The sequence below is a fragment of the Alternaria dauci genome, chromosome 8 (assembly GCF_042100115.1).
Source record: "Alternaria dauci strain A2016 chromosome 8, whole genome shotgun sequence".
Classification (NCBI taxonomy): domain Eukaryota; kingdom Fungi; phylum Ascomycota; class Dothideomycetes; order Pleosporales; family Pleosporaceae; genus Alternaria; species Alternaria dauci.
The window spans coordinates 656,882-679,535 of NC_091279.1; the positions used below are offsets into that span (position 1 = coordinate 656,882).

The window sequence follows — 22,654 nt, forward strand, 5'->3', positions numbered from 1 at the left end:
TTTTCTTTGTAGCTATTATAGTAGAATATGTTTTACCTTTCTGATACTCTGCTTGCACATGTCCTGTTAGTACCCGTTTGACTGATATACATTCTCTCTCTCGCTGCTTAAGCTTTCGCATGAATGGGGTCACTTTCAGAAAGTTAATGTAAATGATAACAAACAGACAAGTCGACGTATCGATTTCGACAATTCATTATTGCTCAACATATAAAATGCCAACATTGGTATCCATGATGGGTCATGCAAACTGTGTGCCTAATAATAACCCAACCCCCAAGTCGATCTAGAAGGAAAACGCTGACGTCGTGGCAATTATTGCAAGAAAAGACCAGCGACTGCTTACTCGACAATCTCAAGTTCGCCCGTCCTGTGCTTGGCAAAAGTGTCCTTGTGCTCGTTCCATATCCGCATAAGCTCGTCGACGTACTTTTGGTGGATCTCGTTGATGTAGTCATTGTCCGGATGCTTGTCCTGCATGACCCTGACCGGACGCCCTACAACAATGTTGATGGGTCGTCGGTAGGGCATCATGCCGACATCGTAGTTGAAGATACCTCTGGCATGGAAGATGGGCACGGTAAAGCCCATGAACTTCTTGACGAGCATCTGGAACTTGTGTATGTAGGGGTGCGAATCGGTGTCGAGTTGGTCGTAAACGTCGTTTTCGCCGAATGCCAGGACGGGCACGAGGTCGGCGCCAGTGCGTATGGCCATCTTGACGAAGCCTTTGCGACGGTTGAGAACGAGCTTGATGGAGCCGGGACGCGCATCGAGGGATTCACGAGCGCCGCCCACGACAATGGTAATGGCGCGGCCCATGCCTTCGTTGTTGGGACCGCCCTTGGACAGAATGTTTTCGCACGACTCGCGGGAGACGGAGGCCATGCCGAGGCGCAGGGCGTATTCGCGGTAGATGGGGTAGCGGAAGTTTGAGTCGAGGGTCAGCAGGGCGTTGGTGATGCCAGGGAAGAGCTGGGAGAAGCCCAGAGCCTCGGTGGCAAAGGCAGCGAAAGCGCCATGGGATATGATACCGTGTGGATGGTAGCCGAATATGTACTTCCTAGTAGGTTCCAGCTCCTGTGAACGATGTAGGCGCGCGGGGAAGTAGGACGCAAAGAGCGACCAGACGGGCAGGCGGCGGAAGCGGTCGCTGCGGAAGGATAGCTCGCCCGATGTGCCAGCATTGGAGAAGAGGACGTAGACGGTGTACGGCAGGAGAATTGGCCAGAGCAGAGGTATGCTGCAGAGGAAGAAGAAGATGGCAAGGCCGCCGACGATGCTGAGCGTGTGCATGAGGACGGCGAGGGTTTGGAGGCGGCGCTGGAGGGGAACGTTCATGGGCGCAAATCGTATTCTGCCACGGTCAGTCTCAATACATGTCCAGTAGAGCAGCCGTCGACTCACTTGCTCTTGGACCATCCCGCACCCGCCTGTCGTCCCGTCGTGAGTTTAGAGTTTCTGCGCTTGAGGTCGCTTCTTCGGTCTGCTTTGGCGACGTGGAACTCCTGCTGCGGCTTTACACTCGTCAGCGTCTCGCCGTTGCCATTTGCGTTTTTCTCGTGTGCGCCGTTCTGGGCCTGCTCGCCCTGCTTGCGGCCGAGGGAGCCATGCGAGTTGCGCGATGAGACGCGGCGATGGCCTTTGACCGTGGGACTCCTGGGCGAGCCGTCCAGGCCGAGGCCCTCGAGCGACGTCTTGTCGTCGTCATTGTCGTGTGGGGGGATGCTGATGCCATTGGTCTTTACCTTGGCTCTTTGTTTGTTGCCCTTGTGCTCGGTGCTGCTGGCATGTGATTGTGGCTCGAGGGCTTCTTCGGCGGCGTCGGCATACGACTTGGGCGGCAGGTGGTGCTCAGCCCGCTCTTCGGGCGCCGAGGGCTCGGGGTTCAGCGACATGGCTAGCGAAGGGGTGGAATGGGAGCAGTGGTGGAGAGAAGCTTGGTAGGACAGGTGGGCGTGGGCATGTTTTGGGTTTTGTTGGCGCGCATAGCGTGTTGCGCCTTCCTGACGTTCCGCGCGTGGGAATGACGTACAGCTGTGGCTCCGTCTTTGCTTCCACCGGCCCCGGCACGGGTAGGCCACTATCATGTGACAGTCGCGACCAACACCCGGTCATTCTCCTGGTATCGAGTGGCATTACGTCCCAAACAACAACCATTGTCCCTTGTGCTTCCCCACGCATCCTCATCTGCGCTAATGTCTGCTGTGGCGCAGCTCCACCGAGGCCTCAATCACTTCAACGCCGCGTCTCCCACCTTCGCCACTCCCTGATTCGTCAATATCAAGACATGCTTCTGCCTGCGCCGCCATGATTCTGCAATCTTACCTGCAACCAAGGAACAACCAGCATCTCTCGCCTGGTTGAGAATATTCTGCTATCTGGATCCCCGTACCCTCCCTCGCCATGTCCTTGCACGCCACAGCAGCGCATTCATCGCGCATCACCAAACCAAGAAGAAAAAGTGCCGTCGCAGCATTGGGTCTGAGACGAACGACTTCATCGCCCTCAGCAGCAACAACTTCCAAGAGACGATCGTTACCGGCCGAGACTACAACTGGCTTTGAAGACGACGAGCAACTAGACGATACCGGGGTAATCATAGCGAATCTAGCACACGACCTGAATTTCCGAGATGTTCCCCAATACATCGAGTACATCCGCAACAGCATGTTCAGCAACATGCCAGAGAAGGCTGGGATGAACTCGACCAGGATAGCAGAGGTGTTGAACTTTCGAAGAAGATTGCCGCCGTTTGTCACAGTGGCGCACATTGACGCTCTGAGTACGTCGTCGACGCGAAATGAGCGAGAGATCGCTGAGCTGGCAAGAGCAGGCATCTTGCGGCGGGTAACGGTACCGAATCGTGGTGTTGGTGCTGCTGCTGTGGGCGATGGTATTGCTTCGGTGCGCGAGTGGCAGGCACTTGTACAGGCGCATACTGAACTACCTGAAGAGCTGAAAGGTAGACCGGCAAACCCATCAAATAAATATATATAGCTAACATGGCGTCAGCAAAATACATAGCAGCCATGAACGCTAACCCAACATCCACATCCATCCCTGGCACGACCTTCACATCTCCGGAGCTCTCAGCCCTGGTAACCTTTGGCTTCCTCACCTCAGCTTCCTACTTCCCATCCAACACCTCTCTCTTCGCCTCTCCAGGCGCCAGCTCACTCCTCGCCGTCTCCGCATCTGGATCGCGCCACGCAGCCGGCTCTCTCGATGCCGTCGGCGGTACTCAAGCAACCCAGCATATCCACGGCGGATCTGGATCGCGCCCCTCCGTAGCAGCACATTACAACCTATCGTTGCCCAACATGGGTGCGCATATCAAGCTGTTGGTCGATGCACGGAACCACCTCCTTGCTCTGCTGAACAAGACAAAGTACAAGGAGATGCCACTCGATGCTCTCCGCGAGCGGTGGGACGGCGGTGTTGCAGCCAACGATATCAAGGCAGAGAGGAAGAGGTTGAGGGGGGAATTTGCAGGCGTGTTACCTGGTCGAACGAGGAAATGGAAACTCTTCTACGGCATGAGGTTCGATTGGGCTTTGGAGGAGTGTCTAGGCGCTGGACTGGTTGAACTTTTTGAGACAGGGAGCGTGGGCAGAGCTGTTCGGTCAATGACATGATTCAACCTTTCCTTGCCATCTCAACATACAGATTGCCCCACGACGTCCACTCGTCACTGGCCGAGGTGGTGTTGATGATCGACATTGAACATGCCACCTTCCTACTCGCGTACAACCCAACGTCGATCAGTTCATGTGAAACTCAAAGTGGGAAACATGACGCGTACCAGCCCACCATCACACGCAAATGCGCACACCAATTTCGTTACTTTGTCCTTTCTTGGTGTGATTGCTGTGCCGTGCTGTGCTCTGCTATCTACAATCTGTTTCGGTACAATGTCTCATATCGCATACTTTGTACTCGCGCCCGGCGTGATATACCTCACAAACTCCGAACACCCTGCTCCACTAATGTAGCCCCATCGCGTAGGCATGACAATTTGGTCCATCAATTCCTCATAAACATACACGCCTGTGCTGAGAGAATATGAAGTACATAACCGAAGTGCTCGTGTGAAGATGCAGTCAAGAGTATGTCGTGTAGTCGATTTCTTCAAATCGACAAAGAGGAAGCCCAGTGGAAACGATCGTGGTATGCGTGCTGTCAGCAATGATAGTTGCGCATGGAAATATTACCAAAAGCACGACAGGGCCAGGTCCAGTAATCGCCGTTACCGTACATATGCATGCATGCGTAAATGACACAACTAAAGCCGTGTTTGCAATCCTGCAATCGCTCATGGCCATGAGCGACGCGAGAACCAGGTGGAATTTGTCCTGGGGTAGATGAAATTGGGTTTGGTAAGCGCTAGAGTACTGACACACGATCGCCGAGTGATCTGACGTCTCATCTGTAAAGTAGATGGTCCTGTAATCCGGACACGTCAGTCACTAGAGAGCAAGAGACACGCATCAGACAACCTACCGGAGATTCAAGATATCAAGACACGCAAAGAGACTAATCCATGTAAAAGTCGCCTTTGAGGATCCGCTCCTGCATGGCATCGGGCACCTTGGGCTTGGGCATCTCGCGGGCAGGCGGCTCCATGATTGTGACGCTCTTGGCACGCTGGTGCGTCGGAGCAGAAGGGCTCAAGATTCCGCTAGGGCCAGAGATGGAGCCTCGCTCGGCTCGCGATCGGAGGTTCTCAGCGAAATTGTAACCTTCGCCTGTTGAAGACGATGTTAGCGAGTAGTTTCCCAGTATATTCTCCGACTGCTCTGCAATAGTGGAAGGCCAGATGTGTGATATAGATGTAGATCGCCGCGAGTGTGCATGGGTAAAGGGACGAAGCAAGGTAGCGGAAGAGGGCAATGACTGCGACAATGAAGACAGACCTCGACCTCGACCAGTCGGGGGAGAGGAAGCTTTATGGATGGGTGGTCTACCATTTGGGTTCCCAACGCCTCCGTTGCTCTGCCTAACATCCCGCATTGCACGAGCTCCGAAGCTCAGCCGTCGAACAAAGGGTGTGGCCGGGTTGCTGCTGCTAGCAGACGCCGAAGGGCCGTAGTCATCCTCGAATGGGCTCTCATCGACCGAGCCAGAGTTGGCACTGGAGATGCTCTCGGTTCGGGTTCGCGGGGTCTGGAGGAAGGGCGATGTCTGGCCGGGCGAGGCACCAAGGCCGAGCGTGGTGAGCGAGAGCCGCCGCCGCTGGGCGTTGGCAGCTGCTGTGGCGATGGGGCCCGAGGCGGGCTGCTGCAGGCCTACATAGCTGTTTGACCGGCCAAACAGGTCCTGGAAGGTCTGGCTGGTGACTGAAGCACGTCGGCGAGTGTCCGGCGAAGGTAGCGGCGGTGAGTTTCGACCGGTGGAGGACATTATGAAGGCGACGGCGAAGTTCAAGACAAGCTCAAAGTGTGTACAAGAAGGCTGATTGAATTGAGGGGTTGCGTGTGTGTGTGTGTAGAACAAATCAGAATGGTGGTGCTCAAAGCAGCAAGGCAAGGGGGGGGTGGGATGATTGATATGTCGCTAGGCGCACAGACAGAGTCTCGGAGATGCAGTACGTCAGCGGGGGTTGATGGTGATAAGCGAGTTACGTTTGCAAGGGAGTCGCGTTTAGCAACGTGGACTAGCAGGAGACTTTGGTGCAGCGGGTTAAGAGGAGAAGGTCGAAATGGCAAGAAACAGGGACGATGGACAGGACAGTAATATGGAAGCAACTGCAGGTGTCTTGGCTGCGCTTCCCAAAGGATGCCCATCTGCGCTAGTTCCGGAAGCGGATTAGATTAGCTCCTTCCCCGCAGTCCGTCCATGCACATGTGTGGATAACGGACGTGGCCCTTTCACCTGCCACCCAACCACATCCACAGGCAACTCGAGCCTAGCCGCTGCCCTCCCCGCAGTCGAGCACTCGATCCACCTTGTCGTGCCCACAACGACTATCACGATCAACACGGACACGGTAAGTTCCTAGCTAGCATAAGCTTGGTATGAGCCAGCTTGCCACTCAGATCCCTCTACTTATTCATCTCCGTGTGTGCTTGGTTATGCCATTCACACATCATACAAATCGAACCACTCATGGATCTGTCGTCGCTACGCCTACTCTGAGCCTTTCTGAGACAAGCGTGTACTATACATATAACCACATTGTTCGCGTCTTGCACGTGGACCCCAGCGCATGCTTATGCTATGCGGAGACGGCGGAACACCTGGCAGACACATGCTCTGTAACATGTCGCATGTTGCGGGGGCTTACAACAAGCGCCATACTGTGTGTGCGCCGACCCAGAAGCCATGAGCAAAAGCGGAAGGTTTATCGCTAGTCCGAGTGGACATCATAAAATCCACCGGACGACGACCCCACCATGTCAGAGGCCAGATACACTACAAAACAACAAACATTCCTTCAACACCGTGTGCAAGCCAGATGAACGCCTTCGAACTTAGCGCCTCGTCACACCGGCCACTTACACGCCCCAATGACAGGGTCCTTGAACGACATGTAGCTGAGTTTTGCATGATTGGCTCCTGAAGACGTCCGATGCCGACTTGCTATCTCGCATGTTACAAGAAATCGGTTCCGACATTCAGACCGACATGGAGCTTGATCTATATTAGCTTCCATGTGCCACACGCGTCACGCGCATAGTACACAAAAGGTCACTTTTTACCGCACTTGACGATACGCAAAGGCCCATGGAATGCAAAGTTCAATGATGGGATGTGCCAGATCCACTTCGTGCATTCCGGTCTTGTTTCGAGTCATTCAGCCGTCGGCCACGCTCCCAGTTCCGCGGTATCTCTCTGTACCGGACCTTGGCACTGTATGAATGCGGAGCCGTATCATATGATGTCTGCAGCTTAGGTGTCGCACTTGATTGCTTTAGGTTTATCATCCCAGATTATACTCAAGAATGTCCCAAATGGCTGCATCAGATCATTAAACCAGTCTTCCCGGCTTTACACTACGTTCACAACCAATGGGTTTTGTAGCGTACAATGCGAACGGTAAATTGTAGCGTAAATTATATTGCTCAAACTATGCATACAAGGAGCGTGCAGAAGAGAAAAGACACATCGAGTGTGCCCGTGATAAAACCAGTGATGTTAAAGTTCCGGGGAGCAACCGGCCGAAGAGAAAGCAAATGAAAGAAGTGAAGAGTTTCAGAATCGTCCGGCGTATCAATAGCCGAAGTCGGATGGCCTTGAATGAGAGAGAACGCAATAAAACCAAGGCCGGCGGAGACAGACCAAAGTCCGACGATCTTGAGTAAAGAAGAAGAAAGTGACAGCTAGCGCTGCAAACAGCCGTAACGTCATAAGGAAAGACGTGAAGATATCAAAAGACGAAAAATGCCAGAAGGAAAGGAATGGAAAAAATGCAAAAAGCCGCCAACGCCAGTACAAAAGCAAAATGATAACGGAGCGGCTCGACCACACGCTCAACGGTTGTCTTGACCGCAAGACACACCGCTTCTCGACCGGGATTACTGCATTGCCCGCTTCGGCTCCCGTTCGCGCACCGCGGAGCCCGGCCTCTTGCGGTTCTCGTAAACAATGTTGCGGAAGAGATTCATGTAACGAGCGGGCGCATCAGCCTCTAGCAGCTTGGTTTCGATGTCCTGCAACACTGTCCAATGGCTGCGGTTTACGTCTTCTTGCGGCAAAGACCCAAGCGCTTCGAGGACAAATGGATGGTCGTCGTCTGATTGTGCTCCAATGAGTGCAACGTAGAGGTTGCTCTGCACAGGATCCGATAGACCTTCCATGCCACTCCATGTAATGCCTTCGTATGCATTCACATTGCGGTCTGTGACGCGGTCGAGGATCATGACAAGAGCCTCCGCCGCCCGTGCAGCCACATCCTCGACATCAGTCTGGCGTTGATAAAAGTCATCAATGGCTCCGACGAGTGATGTCAATTTCTCTGCGCAGCTGGAAACATCGAACCGAGGCGGGCCTTCAGAATGGGTTTTGGGTCCTTTGGCAATGTACTCATCCAGAGCATCGAAAGTCAACGCGATGCGCTTGAAAATCTTCTCGAAGAAGACGCGGCTTTCAAAACCCGCATCGATGATCTCGCGCATCTGAAGGTACAAACTGGGATCCCTACTTGCGTATTGCGTGAAGAGATCTGCAAGCTCTTGGTACTTCTTTGATCGTTCCGAAGTCAAGGGTGACTCAGGATGTCGAAACTCTCCAGGAAGCGCGTCATGGGGTTCGAAGCAGGAGAACATGTCGATGACTGTTTCCTTGAGATCATCGTTGTCCCCAGGTAAGTTGTTGTCTTGGTAAACCCACTTCAAGTCGCTAGCGATGTTGGCTAAACCCTTGGTATCGAGTATCTCCGCAGGCTTCACATCTTCAATCTTCGAGCCGTCAGGCGAAAGATGAAGTGGTGTCTTCACCATGTCGTCCGGGGAAGTTGAGATGATCTGATCTCCGACCCAATAGATGTGCTTGAAATTCTTCTTAGTCATGTTTCGATAGTGATGATCTGGTAGTCATACCTTACACGCGAGGCCTTTCTCATTGGCGCCACACGTACACTCTGGCCTCCTCAGCTCTCCACCCATCGCCACGGTGATGTCGTCCTCAAGATGAAAGAACTTCTTTGGACTACCACCTGGGCTGTATTCGTCTTCCGAGACTGCGCAGTACTTCAACCTGATCTCGCCACCTTCTAGTCCTTTCTTGGCCCGCCTTCGAAGGTCGGAATCGAAAGCCGAAACATTGTACTGGAGATGCTTTGTCGATATAACCAGGGAAGGCGTCGGCGAAACGGTCGGCTCGACTGACGGCAGTGGTTGGTCTTGGTCGGAGTGCTCTGATGACTGTGGACTAGCTCTTGCTGCCCTTGCGGCCCCGGCACGAGTTGTAACCATATCCTCTCCAAGAGAGAGCTTTGAGAATTGCTCTGCTGACATGGAGAACCTTCGTTTTGAGGTACTTTCATGCTAAAAGTCCAGTGAGCAGCTATATATCAATCCAACTCCCCCAGCTCCACGCCACCATCTTAGCTGATCCATCGTGTAGGCAGAACATGTCCTCCATCTTACGACGGCGCTTAACGAGTAGGCCTTCCGTGCCGTAGAGCATTGGGACGTGTGAAGCGGATGTGGCTTGCTCGTGAAGAACCGAAAGTAGGGGAGGAAAACGGCCAACGCCGCAGTACTGCCTGGCTTACTAGAGCGAGTGTGGTAGGGTCATCACGGACATTTGCCGCAATTCCGTGTACATTGGTGTCTTTATCGCGTCAACCACCTTCTTCTGGGCACCATAACTGTCATAATACCCACTTATCCATGGGCATTCTTTGTTGTTCGCCAATAACATTGCATCATTAGACCGAATGCCCAGTCTCTTCGGGGCGAAGCGACGAATACTCTAACCCGACACGGTTAAATTAGGGGCGGTCGACGATCAAGGAATTGCCCTCTCCAGAGAATTATCTCGTTTTGCCGCCGGACCTTAATCTCAGAAATGCCGCTAAATGGTCGAGCTCAGCTATCGCAGGCTGAGTTGGGGTGATAATGCAAGGCACGGCTTTCGCGCACCGCAGCGGAGGCGACTCTCGTGATGCAGGTTGCAGCAGCAGGAATGCCACCTCAATGCAAACCTGAATGCGTGCCGAGAGACTGTATGCGAGAAGGCTCCTAGCCAGGGACCATCGACGTAACCGTAAATTCGATAGAGTTGCCTGAGGTCGCAGGCAGCATCGGTCGGTCCGCGATGGTGGAGTTGCAAAAGTTGACATTCGCTCGGACTCTAACTCAGCCTTCGCGGCGCTCGCGAACCTTGCAACTCCCAGTCATTAAGTGGTCTTAAACCGTTATAAGGCTGACTGGAGTGAAAGGAGTAATACACTTCCAAATAAGCTTCTGACCGCCTGAGCATGTTCATCATGCGTGGCACACTCTGACGATGTTCACCTTGTTGAGGACGCCTTGGGCCTCTCATCGCAGGCCTAGGAAGGGGGCATGTTCTTCGCTCGAGAATGTACTACGGAACGCACTAGTAGTAGTGACGGGTCTCGTGGCAGTGAGAGCGCTCAGGTGTTGGCGCATGCCGTTGTTGTTGGATGCATCCATGATTCTATCGCATTCTCAAGGTTAGATCGAGTCGCGAAGCCCGTCCGTACCAGCTGGCTCACCGTTCCCGCATCGAGCTGTGACGAGCGCGTCAACTTCGCTATGCGACCGCAACCTACATGTCTCTGAGTTGATTTTCGGGAATATTTTTAATCAATGGGGCGGGGCAGATTTACGCCTCTTGCATGATGTGCCCATTCAGCAGTTTCGAATAACCGCCGTGCGAGCGAGAGAAGCGGAACGGCCCCGGACGAGCAACATTGGAGATCGAGGTACTGGGAAGTCTTGCCACAGATTGAGACAAGCCCCCAAAGCTGTGCTGCACAGTGAGTTCGTCTCTGAAGTGGATAAGAATTTGCGAGGCGTGCAAGGACGCAATGGCCTCCACATGGAGCATCCATCTGGTCGTGGCGTGACGACACCTTAGGTGCCCAACATCGTGATGATCCGCGCTAGCTACCCAGACACACGGGGTAGTACTATCGCCAAAGGCTGGTTCCCTTGAGACATTGACAGATCTTGTAAGTTTTCGTTCTGTCATTGAAGTTGGTGGAGAAGGGTAGGCAGGACGTACCCAACTGTGAGCGATCCAGAAAGATACCTGTGCAGGTACAGGCGGGAGGACGCTACGTCATCGCGGTCACCAACGAGCTGCATCACCACAACAAAAAGTTCGAAGCTGAAGGATCAAGGTGGAGCCCGTCTGCACTATGGAATGTGTTGGTATATGAAAAATCTAATCACAAGTGACTTAGGTTGCTGTGCCGCTATGCACAGCACTGAAGAGGTTAGAGCGACCAATGTGGGGCGCAAAGCTGACATGTGACCAAGCACAAGGGACACTCTGCATCGCACATTCCATCCACACTATTACGCGCACTATCACCAGTCTCAACGGACAGTCTACATACCTCCGTCTCGTAAAGACGCTGCTTTGCTCGTGTCCGACATCTTGAGGCATAGATCAGATCACCATTCGCAATCATGTCTCAGCCCACGCCACCCTCTATACCCGCCTTCTATCGCATATTCTTTACTTATTTCGACCCCGCAATATGTGCCTGGGGCGCAACCATGGACTTCTTCATGCCCACGACTGTCCTCTCGTCACACATTCCCTCTCCCACCCCAGACATCGGCCACGCTATGATCCTGAAGCAGCGTGGCGGCGCTATGCTAAACTTTGGCATCATATCTGCTGTTCTATTACGATACACACATGACATGACCGTTTGGCGCATTGTCCAGTTGTCTTGCTTCGTTGTCGATCTGGCGTACTATTGGGCGGTGTGGGAAGCTCTATCTAAGCAGGGGAGACTAGATATGGGGACGTGGAGGGCGGAAGATTGGGGGAGTATTGGAATCACGTTGTTTGCAGGTTTAGTGAGGCTGGCGTTTCTGGCACGAGTGGGTTTTAGTGAAGCTGAGAGCACTGAGGCTAAGAAGGACTTGTAGACCATGAGAAGTGATTTCACGTGCACGCTTTTGCGTGAGAGGAGTATAGAGTCCTGAGTCGGAAGAAGATTCCACCACCCATTTTATTTTCCAGAACTCCCGTTAGTTGTCTCGAAAAGATTTGAGATAGTTCCTTTTTTGCCCCTTGTCTACCCTCATATTACTCCAGAACCCAATGTAATCCACTCAGCTATGTCTTCGCGATCACGCGCTACCGTCGATTCAGCCTCTTTGATTTCCTGTAGCTCAGCTGCGAGCACGACTGCCTGTCTCGATCCAATCCTCAATGCAACAAAATGGAGGATCTTTATAATCCACTGCCGTAGCTCATCCGTAATGAGCATAGAAGTGCCCACAGTATATACTGGCTGTATGATCTGCATCAGCCTTGGGGAGACGATTGAGTTAATAAAGGTACCCGGTTCTCTCATGGTATCTTCTTCTGGAGATTCCTCGGTGTCTTTCCCAGGTGCAAAAGGCCGTGTGGGTGATGGCACCATCCCCGTAATTTGAGGCACCGCAGCAATGATTGCCGCAACATTAGCCCGCAGCATGTCCTCCTCATATTTTATGCACGTTTCTAGCGATGCCAAATCGAAGTTCTGTGACGAAGGTTCCTCACACAGCCTGACCAGATTCGCTCTTATGATTTCGTGTATTTTGATCGCAAGAAACCGCGTATAGTTCCACATCTGCGTTATGACGGGATGGAGACAGAGACTGTATAGATTCCCATAGTAGTGATCCGAGGGCGTGTTGAGAGGTACCCTTATGGGATGCCATGCTACTGGTAGAAGTGCCTTGATATTTTCTAGGTCTTGGTCGAGCTTCCTGGCCTTGTTGATTATGTCAACCGGAGCATGACTGTTGTCTTGATTGAGTTTGACAACAGCGTGCATGAGGTACAGCATGCTCATCATGAACTTCTTTCCGAGCTCTTGAAATCCCCCGCCTGTCGGTATCTGGCCATACAACTCTTGCACGCCTTCTAGAATTTCGTTTGTGAAGTAAGTACTTGCTTCACGTGCAATTCAAACAAGGGCTGTACTAACTTGGAATGTTCGTCCCCAACTCAAGCGTGAAGAACAACGCAACGCCTAAAGACTGCAAGAATATCTGCCGCCCGAGCTCTGTATCAAACTGTGACTTGCCTCGAAGCATGAACAACGTGTAAGCGCCGCTAACGTGCTTGGACCATCTGGCTATAGAGCTCTTGTCTGTGTATCTCGTGCCCTCGTACAAGCCGAGTAGGATGACGGAGACCACGGTGCTGTCTTTGACGGCTGTTTCGTGCGAAATGAGTGCTTTGTTGGTTTCTTCCAACGCGGAAACGTATGCAATACGCGCTTTCTGCATGACGGCAGGAGACTTGACTGCATTGGAGAAGACAGCTAGACTGAGAGCCCGAAAGCTTTCGCGAAGACTGCCCTCGACATCTGGCCGAGACAGGAGCTGAGGGATCCACTCAAACTGGCCTCCTTGGGGAAAGTCGGCAGTACCTGCATAGTTGGCAAGGAAGTAGCCTTGGGCTCGGGCGTCGACGTTTGGCGAAGGTTGCACAATCGTCCCAGCACTTGGCGGTATCCGCACCGGATACATTCTCTGCATGCTTCTAGTTTTGGCGGGCTCTCCACGTCTCCAAGGCGTTGTTGGTTCCTTTGATTTAGCAAGCTCTTCGTACCGCTTCTCTGCCTTCTTCGCCACGACATGGCTTTCGTTCTTGAACATCAGCGACACCGGATCCCGGTATCCATGGCATTCTTTGCCTGCGCGAAGACATTGTGAGCATGAGGGCCGCTTCTGGTCGCACTTGAACAGCAGGTTAGTACTCTGGACGCCTGACTGCAATTGCGCTACATACCCTGATTCTCCTGTCCCGGCAAGTCTTGCATCCTGGAGAGGGTCTCCCAACATTTGGCATGGTGATGAAGGATGACTAATTGCCCAGTGAGGATGCGACGCTGTCCGGACCCGCACCACTAATTTCTCACCCACATTAATGGGGTAAGGAACGCCACGGTGTACCTGGAGAGAGCAAGCGAGGTCGAAGGAATCACCTAGGCACTGTAGGTACCAGTTGTGCTACCCCGCTATCGAACCACAGACTAGGTCAAACCATAACTGGGCAACCGTAGCGAGCCATCCCTGCTCCGCGTCCCAAGACCCAACTATTGCATGCTACTGCTGCAACAAAGCTTGAACACACTTAAAGTCAGATCATATTGGAGCAGGGTGAACGTCTTCTATCACACTGAAAACAACGTCTTCTGGTGTTGGAAAAAAAGTCTTAGATTACTAAAAAGAATGTCTTCTATATACAACAGATTGGAAAGTTCATCACACATAATATTTACAAATCATCAAGCCTTCTCTGCTACCCCCAAAGTAACTCAAGCAGCATCCCTAGAATTGACCTGCTCCAGATGCGTCGAGACACCCTTCTTCTCAGCATACTCGCTCTCAGTATCACTGACATGGAAGCTATCAACGACTGTGCTCTTGAATTTCCGGGCAGGAACACGCTTCTCGAAGAGGAGATCGAGCTCTCCGTAAGTTCGGCCCTTCGGCTCAGGAAGACGGAACAACGCCCAGAGGAAGCAGCAAAAGCAAGTTCCGGCGTAGAAGAGACCGCTCTTTGCGCCCCAGTTCCACGCACCAGGGTTCAGCATGCGTGGGGTGATGACGTTGCCGATGATGGAACCAATGTTGTAGAAGTTTCTGGCCAAGACGACTGTCTTTTGGCGGAGACGGGTGGATGGGATCTCTGCGACGATGGCGTAACAGACAGGCCCAACCGTGCAGTTGTATGCGGCGGCAAAAAGCAAAAGCATAGCGCCGATACCCCATTGCGCACCGATGTTGCCGGCCGGGATGAAACCAAGTCCTCCGATGATGCACAACAGCACAACCATGACGAGATCGCCGTAAACGTACAGAGTGCGGCGGCCTACACGCTGAATCAGGATCCAGGCCATGAAGACACCAACACCACCAATCGCGTATTGTCCAAGACTCATGGAGAAGGCGTCATCGTCGCTAAGGCCAGCTTGCTGGAAAAAGTAAGTCGAATAGCCGATAAGACTCGCTCCACAGAAAGCTTGTGTAAACCATGCCATGGCGGCAATTTCAGTCCGTCGCAGATCGGTGCCCTTGAAGCAGTCCAAGTATGAAGTACCCTCAGATACGGCCATCTCCATGGCATTGGTGTGGCGCATCATAGCAATGGTCTCGTCGGCGTTGAAGTCGGGTACCTTCTCCGGCGATGTCAGGCGCATCAGCATCTTCTTCGCTTCGTCATAGCGGTCTTTTCGGACAAGCCACCATGGTGATTCAGGTGCGAACGAGATGCCAATCATCAAAGGGAGCGGCCAGAGCCACTGCAGAGCGTATGGAATGCGGTATGCCCATTGGTCGGGGCGGTCGGCTACACCCTTGAGAACGCCCGAGGCGAGGAATTGACCGATGACCCAGCAGAGGTTAACGTATGTGGTAAGAATTGGGCGCAGAGGAACCGGTACGACTTCGGCAGCGTATGTGCAGGTCAGGGTCTGGAAGACACCCCATGGGATACCGCACAGGATGAGACCGCACAGGAGCATGACAATGTTCTGCGCAAAGAAGACGATGAAGATGAAGAGGTTGACGGCAAACAGCGCGCCAATCATCGTCTTCTTGTACCCGAAGCGGTCCGCAAGGAGACCGTTCAAGAGCAGACCCGTGAATTCTCCGACGTATGCACCGTTTGTAAGGCCAGCTTGCCAGGCAGCGGTGAGTTCCCAATCGCCATTGGGGAGCTGTTCGCCAAACTTTTGCTTGAAGGCAGGAACTGCCATCAGATTGGCAATCAAGACTTTGTCGAAGCCTTCCATGATGATGGCTGCGGAGAGTAGCACCGACCAGGCAATGGCCTTTGGGTATAACTTGATACCCTGGCGCAAGGTCATCTGCTGCTCTGATCGAGTCGCGTTGCCGGCATCGTGGGCGACTTGTTTGATGTCCGGGACGGCAAGCGAAAGGCGGCGTGCCTGTTCGGAGTCGATGGCGACGACGCTGCTGTTACGACGCGACATGATGGCCGTGTCGAAGAAGGCGACGAGATCGAAGCGTATCGACAATTGTGGGTATATCAGGAGAGTGAAAAAGGATTCTGTGGGTCAGACCCAGGCTTCCCCTGAACGTGGAGCTGATGGGACTTGAAGCTGGACGGTGATCTCTCTTGGTGGATCTTGCCGTTCTACTTATATGACTTGACGACTCTAGACACGCAACACCCATGTATCGACTGGGCTCGTGCCAAGTTAGAAGCTGGGGATGGTGGAGTGAGCCAGAGGATGCGGGGAGGGACGCCACTCTTGCAGATGTCGAGGCCATGTTGTTCGCGCAACCATCCCCAAGAACATGGCTGGAAGGCTAGGCTGTAGCTGGACAGGACCGCCGACGAGGGCGTGCCGTCGAAAATTCTCGATCGAAAACATGCCGCGCTGATTGGAGGATTCTCGGTCCGAGAACGCAGAGAGGCAGGATAATACCACACCTGTGGCAACCAACTGACGGTTTCAAGGTTTGCTTTGATGCTAGGGGCGACTGTGCACCCGCTCTCAGGGCTGGCGCATTTCTTAGGGCCTCATGTTACTCGCTGCATGTCGGCTCGTGCCCATGGGCGAATCGATAGCTCGCGTATCCACCTTCTCCCCGCGCCCATCCTCGCTTATTTCCCGTAGTGTTGGATGCGCGGGAGAAGAACGTTGGGACCGCATGCGAGGGAAAACATCTGTGGGGAAGTTATCGTTCAGGTTTGTGGGGATCTCCAGCTCCAGAGAAGCCGGTCCGATGTTCAGCGAATGAGCGCCTCTACAATCCTGCCGAGAATTCTTCCGCGTTCAGGGCGGGGATCTCCACGTGCAAAATCCCATGATCAGATCTCAACGACATCTCCCAGCATCTGATAAGACGGACATTGCAAGACGCTTATAAGAAAGCTACTGGTGCCATTGCAAGCCACCGAACGAACGCTTGCCTTCTTTGACGCTGCGTACTACCCTTACTACCTAGGTATACATACGTGGCCAGGCGTTTTACAAACAACACAACAATCCAGCAGCAACACAATGACTATCCCTCAGAGGCCTTGGTGGAAGGATAGTGTCGTATACCAAATATACCCTGCCTCCTTCAAAGACTCCAATGGCGATGGCATTGGTGACCTTAATGGCATCATTTCAGAGCTGGACTACATCCGCTCCATTGGTGTTGACGTCATCTGGGTTTGTCCCATGTACGATTCACCCCAAGTCGACAGTAAGCAACGTCTTCGTACCAAGTACATACGATACATGCGCTGACTGTGCTGCCCAAACTCCAGTGGGATACGACATTCGTGACTATGAGGACGTGTACAGACCCTATGGTACCGTCCAAGACATGGAGAAACTGATTGCCGAGACACATTCACGAGGCATGAAGATCATATTAGATTTGGTGGTCAACCACACTTCGGACCAGGTATGTCTTGACTGTTCATTCCCGTCAGTACCCGCACATGACTGACTCTGCAAAGCACAAATGGTTCCAAGAGTCACGTTCGTCAAAAGACAACCCAAAGCGAGACTGGTACATCTGGAGACCAGCTCGCTATGTTGATGGCCAGCGCAAAGCCCCCAACAATTGGGTCTCCAACTTCACCGGGAGTGTGTGGGAATGGGATGAACACACCCAAGAGTACTACCTCCATCTCTTCTGTCCTGAACAGCCTGATCTCAACTGGGAGAATCCAGAGACTCGGCAAGCCATCTACGAGTCCGCTATGGAGTTTTGGCTACGGCGTGGTGTCGACGGATTCCGTGTTGATACTGTAAACATGTACAGCAAGGGTGAGATGCTAGACGCCCCAATTACTGATCCGGGTTCGGAATGGCAGTTTGCTGGATACCAGTATTGCAATGGTCCAAGGATGGCAGAGTTTTTGCATGAGATGAACGAGATTTTGGAGAAGTATGATGCCATGACAGTTGGCGAATGCCCGCACACACCCGATATGAAGAGGGTACTAGAGTACGTCAGCGCGAAAGAGAAGCAGCTAAACATGGTCTTCCAATTCGTATGTAAATCACAACACAAAGAAATCATGAGAGACTCCACCAACTGACGATACTTGTAGGATGTCGTCGACGTCGGTCAAGGTCCCTACAAATTCCAAACCACACCCAAGAACTGGAAGCTCCCAGATTTCAAGCATGCGATTGCCCGCACACAAGATCTAATTCGCTCCCCCTCGGATGGCTGGACTACTGTCTTCCTCGAGAACCACGACCAAGCCCGATCCATCACACGTTTCACTTCTGATGCGCCCGAGCACCGCGTCGCAGGCGGCAAGATGCTCGCATTGATGATGGCAGCACTCAGCGGCACGTTATTCATTTACCAGGGCCAAGAAATTGGCATGACCAACTTCCCTCTGACCTGGGATATGAGCGAGTACAAAGATGGTGAGTTGTGACTGTACGGAATGCGTACGAGGCATTCGCTAACTTTGTATCTTCACTTCTGCAGTCGAATCTTCAAACTACTACAAAATGGTAGCTGCGCGGACAAACAACGATCCCAAAGCCCTCGAAGATGCGCACAAGTCGCTTCAGCACCTCGCCAGGGATCATGCCCGTGTACCAATGAGCTGGTCGACTGCACCATACAATGGCTTCTCGCCACCGGATGCAACCGCAAAGCCATGGATGCGGCCCCTCGAGGATGCGGATGTATGCAATGCCACCCAACAACAAAGCGACAAGAACTCTGTCCTTGCCTTCTGGAGGCGTATGCTGCAGGTGCGCAAGGAGCACAACGATCTCCTTGTCCACGGCCAGTACGACGATCTGGACGTGGAGAGCCCAGATTTCTTTGTTTTCAGCAAGACATGGAATGAGAAGAAGGCAGTGTGCATTTGCAACTTCACGGACAAAGAAAAAGATCTGGTGTTTCCAGAGAGCGTGATGGGCAAGAAGATGGACCTGCTTGTTAGCAGTGTGAATGATTGCGAGGAGAAGAAGTTGGCTGCTTTTGAAGGAAGGATCTATTTACTTGCGTAGATAGCACCACCTGAACAGAATCCTTGCTCAATGCTGCACCTCATTAAGCTACGTGAGCGACCTGCATCGACAGGCGATGTGAGATGCTGTTCCAAGTGGCTAGCTGCCCATTTCTCGCCTCCAGCCTTGGAATCTCTTGTGTCTGGGTCTGCACCAATTCGTCGGCTAAATCTTCTAGTCCTGCAGCTGTCTTGGACTGTGTAACCTGGTACCAGGGGTCATTCGTACCACCGGGACTGCCAAGAGGCAGATTCGGCGAGCTCGCGTTGCTCAGTGCTTCAGGGAACATGGTCTGCAGTCGTAATAGTTTTTCTTGTAAGATCCCGCGCCGTGTCTGATCAAGATGTGGAATCAATAAGACAAAGTCCAGGATGAAAAGGAAATCGTCAACTCGTAGTGCTGTTTCATCGATAGTTGCTGCGGGGACATGGATCAGAACATCAGCAATGGTGTCTGTAATTTCGAAGAGCTTTTGGGTGATGCTGCTTCCGTGTACTTCGATGTCTTGGCGCGACATGCTGGATAGTTGTTGCCGCAACGTCTGTGATAGTCGCACTGGGAACAAGAGCGACAAACACTCTTTCGAAGATCGGGAAGAGAGGAGGGCCTGGCTCATAGCTAAGCGCCAGACCAACGTGCGCAGCCACTCACGGGTGATGCACAAATCGGCCCGTTGCATCATCGACAACATGGCCAGCTCTCGTGCGTCGGCTTCTGGGTCGCCTTCAAGCTCGCGCGACTTGGCCTCGACCCAGGTGCTTGTTACGCTGCCCCCCTGGGAATCAAGCCAACTATTCAAGAACTCCGTATCGAGCATGCGGAAAAGCTTAATGATCTGGTTGAAACCCTCGTGAATTTGAATCGGCAGGGTCGGATCGTCTTCAGGCAGGGTGTAAAGCGGTGGCAAAATGGCTCGCCGGTAGTCTAAAATAGCTAGAAATCGCTCGTGAATGTACGCTTGCCAGTACAGCCGCTGTCTCCGCGATCGTTCGGGAGGGGATAGCTGTGCCACATTTTCCGGATTGTCTATCCGCAACAGCTGAATGATTGTGATGGCGTCTCGCATGTAGTAAAACGCGCTGTCGCTACCGGATAGACTCATGAGGCAGTTGTGGATGAACATTGACTGCACCGCTCGCATAACGGACACTTGACAATGCTTGTGCGTTCGCCTCATGGTGTCGATCGAGTGGTCCATGAGACATTCGATGGTTTGGACGACTTCTTCTGTCCTGTGGTCACCATACCGCGTAAGGTTCAGCGTACAAGCGCCAAAAGCGAAGACGAACGAGCAGACATCTGGATCGTTGTCCATCACGTCGATGTACTGCCGAAGCTCATATTCGGCAATGACTGGATGTACAGGATACACCCCATTGACATAGTCTGGAATGAGGTCGAGGAAATAAGCTTTGGTGTACTGCGATGTAAACGATGGCGATGGAAATGCTGACCTGAGTCAGCAGCAGCATTTTTCATTGGGGTTAAAATCACCGGCACGACATACTCGGTGTGTCTCCATTGCGGTCAATTATCGGCGAGATGGGGCTGTACGGTGTCTGAAAGGTGGGCGTCCCTGAATGAGCAGGCAGTATTGGAGGCGATATGGCTGGCAGTGTGGAGGTCTGGTTTCTGAACTCTGAGATGATATGGCCTCTCTTGCCCTGAGACCTTTGCTTGCCGGACGGTGAGTAGATGCACCGCAGACCGAGATGTGCGCATTGCTGGCAACGCGCTTGCCCGTTACACCGCACCTTCCTCCTTTTGCACGCGTCGCATGCCTTCGATACTCGTTTCTGAGACTGCTGCTCCATGGTAACGGGTCCTGTTGCGTGCATGATAATTTTTGTAGAACCAGGAGCCTCGGTGTCGGGATGATCAGGCAATCTGGGGAAGGCTTGCGGAGACGCGCTGGCGCTAACGGAGCGCAGTTCCTAACTGGTCCGCCTGCAGACTGGGTTTGCTCGTTTCGCCAAACAGGCAGGTGCGAGTGGTGTAATAGTCGTGCCGAATAGTCTAGAAACGCAACGCGTACCTGAGCCGTAGGGATGAGATGTGGGGTAGACGGGCCACCGCTCGTATTGCGCTTAGAGGTGTAAGCTGACCTACACGTCATGTGCCTACAGTAGCTTCGAGAGCAGCACTCTGCAGGAGAATGCCAGAGAACAGGCCACCGAGGGCGACAGGCATGTAGATGCCAGGGAGTACAGGGAGTACCCACGTCCTCCCTGCATAGCTAACTACACATCAAACGAATACTAGTGACGCTGACTTGAAGACACATTGCTCACAAACAACCCCTAAATATGGAGGACATTTGATTTTGCGCAAGGTTAACAACGCAAAGTTCAACCCTTTACTGCGCGCAAAAAGAAGAGTTAGAGTTGGTTGGCATGACGCTGTTTCGACTTGAGAGCAAAAGAGTACCCACCTCCATCCTCTTTGAACGCCCAAAACCTTGCATCCACCGAGGAGAAACTGCGAGGCACACGATACTCACACCAGCAAAAGATAGCGAAGACAAGAATCCGCAAATTCAGATTGGGCAGTAAGCGCTAATGTGCGATATTGACCATGGATCCCTTCGACACGCATCACACAGACAGCATCGAGGACGAAGTCAGGCATAAGAGAGGGATGATGAACTACGGCCGAGAAACAAGCCTTGTGAAATCTGAATCGCCCCTGTCAGCGACGATAGTAGCTCCTACTGCTGTCGCCATAGATGCCGTTTGGTACTTTCCGCCATGAACGTCCCGCCAACACTGCACATACACTTATTTTACCATAGACGCGGCCCATATCCAATTCAAGGACTTACGAAAGTCCGCAGCAAGATCTGCCGAAACGGCTCTAACCAGACTTGTGAGGCATCTCCGGAGTACCGCTGCCACTGTACATGGACTCATTCTCAGCCTGCTCTTTAGCCTGGAGATACTGGAACTTCAAACGAGCAGCCTTGAGCTCAGCCTCGGCAACCTCCAACTCAGCCTGGAGCTTCTGAACCCCAACAGGCACGTTGGATGTATCCATGATCTCGATGGGGTACAAGTGTCCTCCTTGGGGACCAGGAGACTCAGACATTCCAGGAGTCGGACCGGCAAGACGAGAACGACCGCCGCGAGAGCTAACGGAGTCTTCCTCGTCAGTGAAAACGGTCCGGCTGGGACGACGGATCGCAGGCCATTGATGTTCAGGAGTGGCGCTGGTGCGAATGAGGCGGGCGCGCTTGTTAGCGTTCTTGTCATGACGCTGGAAGCCGCCAGACTCCGAGCGGCGAAGACGGGCGGGTGGCTCTGTTTAATGTCAATAATCCAGTCTTGTATGTAACGATTCACAAAGAACGACTGCATATCTTTTGGGTCGTTTGTGGTACGCCAGAGGGGTTGACTTACGTTTGCGGCGCTTCTGCATAACGCGAGCCTCGTAGATTTCGTGGTTGCCACGTCGCTTCTTGGCTCCCTTGGGTTGATCTGGCTCAACGAGTTCCTCAAAGTAGGGGTCTTCGGAAGACTCTTCAGAAGACTCCTCCTCTACGATCCGGGTCAGGCGCTCCGGATGCTCATAGTCAAGCTTGAGCTCCTTGATATCGGCTAGACGACACCACGGATGCTTGGGTTCATGAAGAGCCACTTTTGCGCGCAGATCAGCTTGAAACTGTTCGAGATTGCCATTCTTGATTCGTGAGATAGCCTTCAGGTCTTTGAGAAACTGCACACCCCAGTTGCGAGGGTCGTTCTCAGTCTTGTCCTTGATGTGGTCGCGGCGCTCACAGTCCCAAGCACGCATGCGGATGTCTTCGGGGATGATGTCTTTGCAGTCGGTGAGGCCAAAGGATTTTGCCAGAGCGGGAAGAAGGCATTCCACCAGATCCTTGGTCTCGCTGTTGAGGGTGTCGAATCGGCCCATGGTGACAGTCGGTCCCTATGAACAATCGGTTTACAAAGCTTACGCTTGTTGGAGAGGATGCACTGAAAACCTTGACAGTAGTATTCA

General features: G+C 52.8%; 9 protein-coding genes across 9 annotated transcripts; 2 read left to right on the top strand and 7 right to left on the bottom strand.

The window, feature by feature from the left end:
• Positions 1-178: 178 nt before the first annotated feature.
• ACET3X_008154 (uncharacterized protein) lies at positions 179-1,995 on the bottom strand. Its single transcript, XM_069454296.1, has 2 exons — positions 1,408-1,995; positions 179-1,357 (listed from the first exon to the last, which is right to left on the bottom strand). The coding sequence occupies exons 1-2, from the start codon at positions 1,896-1,898 to the stop codon at positions 343-345; spliced, it is 1,506 nt and encodes a 501-aa protein (XP_069303756.1). The 5' UTR covers positions 1,899-1,995; the 3' UTR covers positions 179-342.
• Positions 1,996-2,406: 411 nt separating this feature from the next.
• On the top strand, positions 2,407-3,638 carry ACET3X_008155 (uncharacterized protein; the record flags this gene model as incomplete). Its single annotated transcript, XM_069454297.1, has 3 exons — positions 2,407-2,785; positions 2,837-2,965; positions 3,016-3,638. The coding sequence occupies 3 exons, from the start codon at positions 2,407-2,409 to the stop codon at positions 3,636-3,638; spliced, it is 1,131 nt and encodes a 376-aa protein (XP_069303757.1).
• An 898-nt stretch (positions 3,639-4,536) lies between these two features.
• ACET3X_008156 (uncharacterized protein) lies at positions 4,537-5,403 on the bottom strand (the record flags this gene model as incomplete). The annotated part of the gene is made up of 2 exons (XM_069454298.1): positions 4,537-4,748; positions 4,968-5,403. The coding sequence occupies 2 exons, from the start codon at positions 5,401-5,403 to the stop codon at positions 4,537-4,539; spliced, it is 648 nt and encodes a 215-aa protein (XP_069303758.1).
• Positions 5,404-7,517: 2,114 nt separating this feature from the next.
• Positions 7,518-8,915, bottom strand: ACET3X_008157 (uncharacterized protein; the record flags this gene model as incomplete). Its single annotated transcript, XM_069454299.1, has 2 exons — positions 7,518-8,489; positions 8,541-8,915. The coding sequence occupies 2 exons, from the start codon at positions 8,913-8,915 to the stop codon at positions 7,518-7,520; spliced, it is 1,347 nt and encodes a 448-aa protein (XP_069303759.1).
• Positions 8,916-11,731: 2,816 nt separating this feature from the next.
• ACET3X_008158 (uncharacterized protein) lies at positions 11,732-13,497 on the bottom strand (the record flags this gene model as incomplete). Its single annotated transcript, XM_069454300.1, has 3 exons — positions 11,732-12,564; positions 12,629-13,385; positions 13,438-13,497. 3 exons carry the CDS (start codon positions 13,495-13,497, stop codon positions 11,732-11,734), a joined length of 1,650 nt encoding a protein of 549 aa, XP_069303760.1.
• Positions 13,498-13,887: 390 nt separating this feature from the next.
• ACET3X_008159 (uncharacterized protein) lies at positions 13,888-15,962 on the bottom strand. The gene has a single exon (XM_069454301.1). It carries the CDS (start codon positions 15,644-15,646, stop codon positions 13,967-13,969), a length of 1,680 nt encoding a protein of 559 aa, XP_069303761.1. The 5' UTR covers positions 15,647-15,962; the 3' UTR covers positions 13,888-13,966.
• Positions 15,963-16,545: 583 nt separating this feature from the next.
• On the top strand, positions 16,546-18,658 carry ACET3X_008160 (uncharacterized protein; the record flags this gene model as incomplete). Its single annotated transcript, XM_069454302.1, has 5 exons — positions 16,546-16,874; positions 16,939-17,078; positions 17,134-17,673; positions 17,734-18,061; positions 18,126-18,658. Exons 1-5 carry the CDS (start codon positions 16,685-16,687, stop codon positions 18,656-18,658), a joined length of 1,731 nt encoding a protein of 576 aa, XP_069303762.1. The 5' UTR covers positions 16,546-16,684.
• A 43-nt stretch (positions 18,659-18,701) lies between these two features.
• ACET3X_008161 (uncharacterized protein) lies at positions 18,702-20,531 on the bottom strand (the record flags this gene model as incomplete). The annotated part of the gene is made up of 2 exons (XM_069454303.1): positions 20,166-20,531; positions 18,702-20,107 (listed from the first exon to the last, which is right to left on the bottom strand). The coding sequence occupies exons 1-2, from the start codon at positions 20,494-20,496 to the stop codon at positions 18,702-18,704; spliced, it is 1,737 nt and encodes a 578-aa protein (XP_069303763.1). The 5' UTR covers positions 20,497-20,531.
• Positions 20,532-21,511: 980 nt separating this feature from the next.
• Positions 21,512-22,567, bottom strand: ACET3X_008162 (uncharacterized protein; the record flags this gene model as incomplete). Its single annotated transcript, XM_069454304.1, has 2 exons — positions 21,512-21,954; positions 22,054-22,567. The coding sequence occupies 2 exons, from the start codon at positions 22,565-22,567 to the stop codon at positions 21,512-21,514; spliced, it is 957 nt and encodes a 318-aa protein (XP_069303764.1).
• Positions 22,568-22,654: the final 87 nt, after the last annotated feature.